Source organism: Primulina eburnea, chromosome 6, assembly GCF_022965805.1.
Source record: "Primulina eburnea isolate SZY01 chromosome 6, ASM2296580v1, whole genome shotgun sequence".
Classification (NCBI taxonomy): domain Eukaryota; kingdom Viridiplantae; phylum Streptophyta; class Magnoliopsida; order Lamiales; family Gesneriaceae; genus Primulina; species Primulina eburnea.
Window position 1 is genome coordinate 29451030 of NC_133106.1, and position 3738 is coordinate 29454767.

General features: G+C 37.0%; 1 protein-coding gene across 2 annotated transcripts; it reads right to left on the minus strand.

Annotated features, from left to right (window-relative positions):
• Positions 1–242: 242 nt before the first annotated feature.
• Positions 243–3738, minus strand: LOC140834101 (uncharacterized). 2 transcript variants are annotated; one of them, XM_073198738.1, is made up of 8 exons: positions 3212–3738; positions 2487–2577; positions 2191–2336; positions 1798–2041; positions 1606–1710; positions 1277–1459; positions 932–1136; positions 243–812 (listed from the first exon to the last, which is right to left on the minus strand). In XM_073198738.1, exons 1-8 carry the CDS (start codon positions 3652–3654, stop codon positions 322–324), a joined length of 1908 nt encoding a protein of 635 aa, XP_073054839.1. In that variant the 5' UTR covers positions 3655–3738; the 3' UTR covers positions 243–321. The 2 variants fall into 2 exon arrangements, with proteins under 2 accessions (XP_073054839.1, XP_073054838.1); XM_073198737.1 differs by having other exon boundaries at positions 1606–2041.

Genomic DNA, 3738 nt, shown 5'->3' on the forward strand with positions numbered 1-3738 from the left:
TTTACACCGATAAATAATAATTTCATTGAATTCTTTATTTCATTTAAAAATTTATGATATATTTTAAAATTATTCAAGGTTTTAAGAAATTATTAATAAGCACTGTTAATAACATAGACAAAAAAAAATTTGTTATTTAATTTGCATAATATTTTTGTTATATAATTCAATGAATGATATTTACAACACAATTTGTGTTAGCACAATTTATTGATACAATATATATATATATATACACACACTTTTTACAATATACATTTGACTCTGTTCTTCAGTTGCATAAAGATATACAAGCAACCTTGAAACAGCACTAAACCCTATCTATTTATTTGCTCCAACAGGTTCTGTCTCAATTCCAAAACCAAAGCCAAACAATGGATCATAATTCTCATCCCCAACATTCATCGGAAGCTGATCCACATTCTTGAACCAAGTCCTCGCCAACTTTCCGGTGAAGCCGTAGTCCCCAAACAGCACATCCGCCACTCCCTGGCCCTCGGATCCGGGCAGCCATGCTGCCACTAGAGCATCTATCGATCCAAGATAAGGCTCGATTACCAAAGGTCGACCGGAGACCAGAACGACAACACATTTGGCATGGCCACACACATTCTTTAATGTAGTTAGTCCTGGTTCAGGAATGGTTAGGTTTGTGTTGTCTCCAGCTGTTTCTGCATAAGGTGGCTCTCCCACAACAACAATGGCATATGAGAACTTGTTTTCCTCGACGAAATCGACGTCTGGGTTTTCTGAGTACACTATTTCAGTACTGGGATCTACTGCTGACGATATTCCGTTTAGTATGGTGGACCCTGATTCAAAAGAGAAGATTGTCATGTCAAAGAATGAAATCATTGTTGGAGTATGTCTGGCTTAGCTCGATAATTTATGTATGGAAACGACAATAAATATTTATGTATGTGTATTTCACCTGCGGTGAGATTGGTGGTGTTAAGTCCTTGCCAAGTGATAGTCCAGCCACCACATTGAAGTCCAAGATTGTTGGCATGGGTTCCAGCAACTAAGATTCTTGATGTCGTCTTAGGGAGTGGAATTACAGGGCCATCACCCTTTTGTCCATTTTTCAAGAGAACCAGTGATTTTCTTACTGCCTCTCTTGCCAAATCCCTATGAGCCTGCTCAATTAGGTAGTAAAAAAACATTCAAAAATTGTAGTGTTTAATGTTTCTTGGGGATTAGAAGAAAAGGGCTATTGGCAATTTCTCCAATAAATCTCAAGAGAACAAGTTCAAGAAGAGGGGAATAAAATGGTCACCTGGCTCCCAAGATACTGAACAAAGCTATAATCAGCCATAGGGTTCTCGAAAAGCCCCGCGGTGAATTTAACCCTCAGAATCCTTCTAACAGCATCATCAATCCTGCTCACCGGGATCCGGTTGTTCTTCACATGGGACATCAAAATGTCGGTGAACTCGGTATAGTTGTAAGGAACCATCACCTGTATTTTTCGACACATTAACATCCACGTTTAATCGCTTCAACACACTGCGTCGATCACGATGTTAAAACTACAAACTTCTTCCCTATAAAAACACATAACAAGTTTTTTGATATATTTTTTGAATTGAAGCAAGTCACACTAACCATGTCAATGCCAGCATTTACTGCTTTCAAAAGGGAGTCTGAGTAATTTGCATGTATGGGAAAAGTAAGCTTGTCTACTCCTTGCCAATCTGAGATCACGAATCCCTGGTAAATTCCAAAACATCGCAAAATTAGCACAAGACGATTAAACAATTCGAATAGATCCTTGAGTCCATCCCAAACTATACATACCCTGAATCTAAGAGTTCCCTTGAGGAAGTTAGTGATGAGATTGCGATTCGCGTGCATTTTCACTCCGTTCCAACTCGAGAAAGAGACCATGATAGTGGAAACACCCTTGATTATGGATTGATAGTATCCGGGCATGTGAAGTCTGAGTAATCCTTGCCAATCAATGATTGTATTGTTCTCATTTATCCCATTAACCGTCCCTCCATCGCCGACAAAGTGCTTGGCACAAGCCAAAACCTTGTCTCTATTGTCAATAAACAATCAAAGATTAGCCAAGTAAGCAAGAAAATCGTTATAAACTCATACATCTTATAAACTATTTTAGGAGCTTACGAGCTGCGAAAATTCCTTTTTATAGAACGATAGCTCGAAAAACATGATTAAGAAACTTACTTGCCACCGAGATAGGGGACACCCTTTTTTGCATGGGGAGGGATTTCTCCCTGTAAACCATTGATGATATCTGTCATTTGTTCCACAATCTCGTGCTCCTCACTGTAACTCTCATAGCATCTGCCCCATTTTGGATTTCTACATACCTATAAAACCATAATTTTTCGAAGCGAAACTTATAAGTTAGTTTAAATTTTATTTCTTGTGAAACCACGATGGGAATATCAGAAAAAACGTAAAAAAATATCCAAATTTGACGTTTAATCTTCTTCAAAACACCGATAAAGTATACATACGGCTATACAAGGAGCAAAGACATAGGGAATTCCGGTGGCTCTAGCTTCAAGGGCTGTGGCTGCGCCAATTCTCCTAACAAGCTCTGGATCTCTACATCATCAATCACATGCACCATTTAGCTTAAATTAAATTATTAGTACTATTTTTAAAATAAAACAAAGGATCGCATTATTTTGAAAACTTCATATGAATATATAAATTCATAAAACATAACAATATTTGATTGAAATACATAGAGTCCAATTACCAGAAAAAATTAAGCACGACTTCATTGTTGGGTAATTTTGAAATCAATCATAATTAACATAAAATACTATATAAATATGTTTGAAATTTAATATCTTACTTCTATAAATAACAAAAAGTACAATTGGATATATTTGAAAATCATCGATACGTAATCTAAGTCATTGTCTTAAAAACAAGATGTAAAAATATATACATTAAATAAGATAAAGGATTTATTAGATCTTTCCATTATCATATTTTTTAAAAACAAATGTGTGGAACTATGAAAAATGATGCAAATAAATTTTTTTTGAGATATTTTTTGAAAACGTTTAGAGATATTTTGATGTTTTAAAATCTTAAAATAAGGTTTTAAAAAATAAGTTATGATTAACCAGATTTATTTTAATACTTATTTAATTTCTCATATTTTAGAGAGAATAATATCCCAAATAATTTATAAACTAATACCCAAAATAAAATGTAATGTACCAACCTTGTGCAACCAAGTCCCACATTATGAGGGAAAATAGTTGCTTTATATACATTATTGTGTCCATGCACAGCATCGATCCCATAGATCATGGGAACCCCGAGCCTACTCGACAACGACCCGTTTTGAAAGTTATTCACCATATCCACCCAGTCCTTCGCGGTGGCTCGCTCCCGAGGGGTGCTGCCTCCGCCGCTGAGGACGCTTCCAATGGCGTGATCTCGCATGATCTCCGCGGTCAGATCTGTGATCTCTATCTGGGCCATCTGTGAGATTTTCTCCTTCAGAGTCATCTGGCTCATCAGGTCCTCTATCCTCTCCTTGATGGATCGCGTCGGGTCCTTGTACACAGGGGTCGGTTTCGGTCCATGGGTCGTGGCTTCGACTCGGAGGAGGAGGAGGACAAGGAGTCCCAGTATTGGGAGGGATATGAATGTTGGCTTCATTGTTCGATAGGTCAACTAATTAACTATGTTCCTATTGGTCTAAATTAGTTGACCTGTTTTGAATTCTGAAAAAAACAAGTTTAA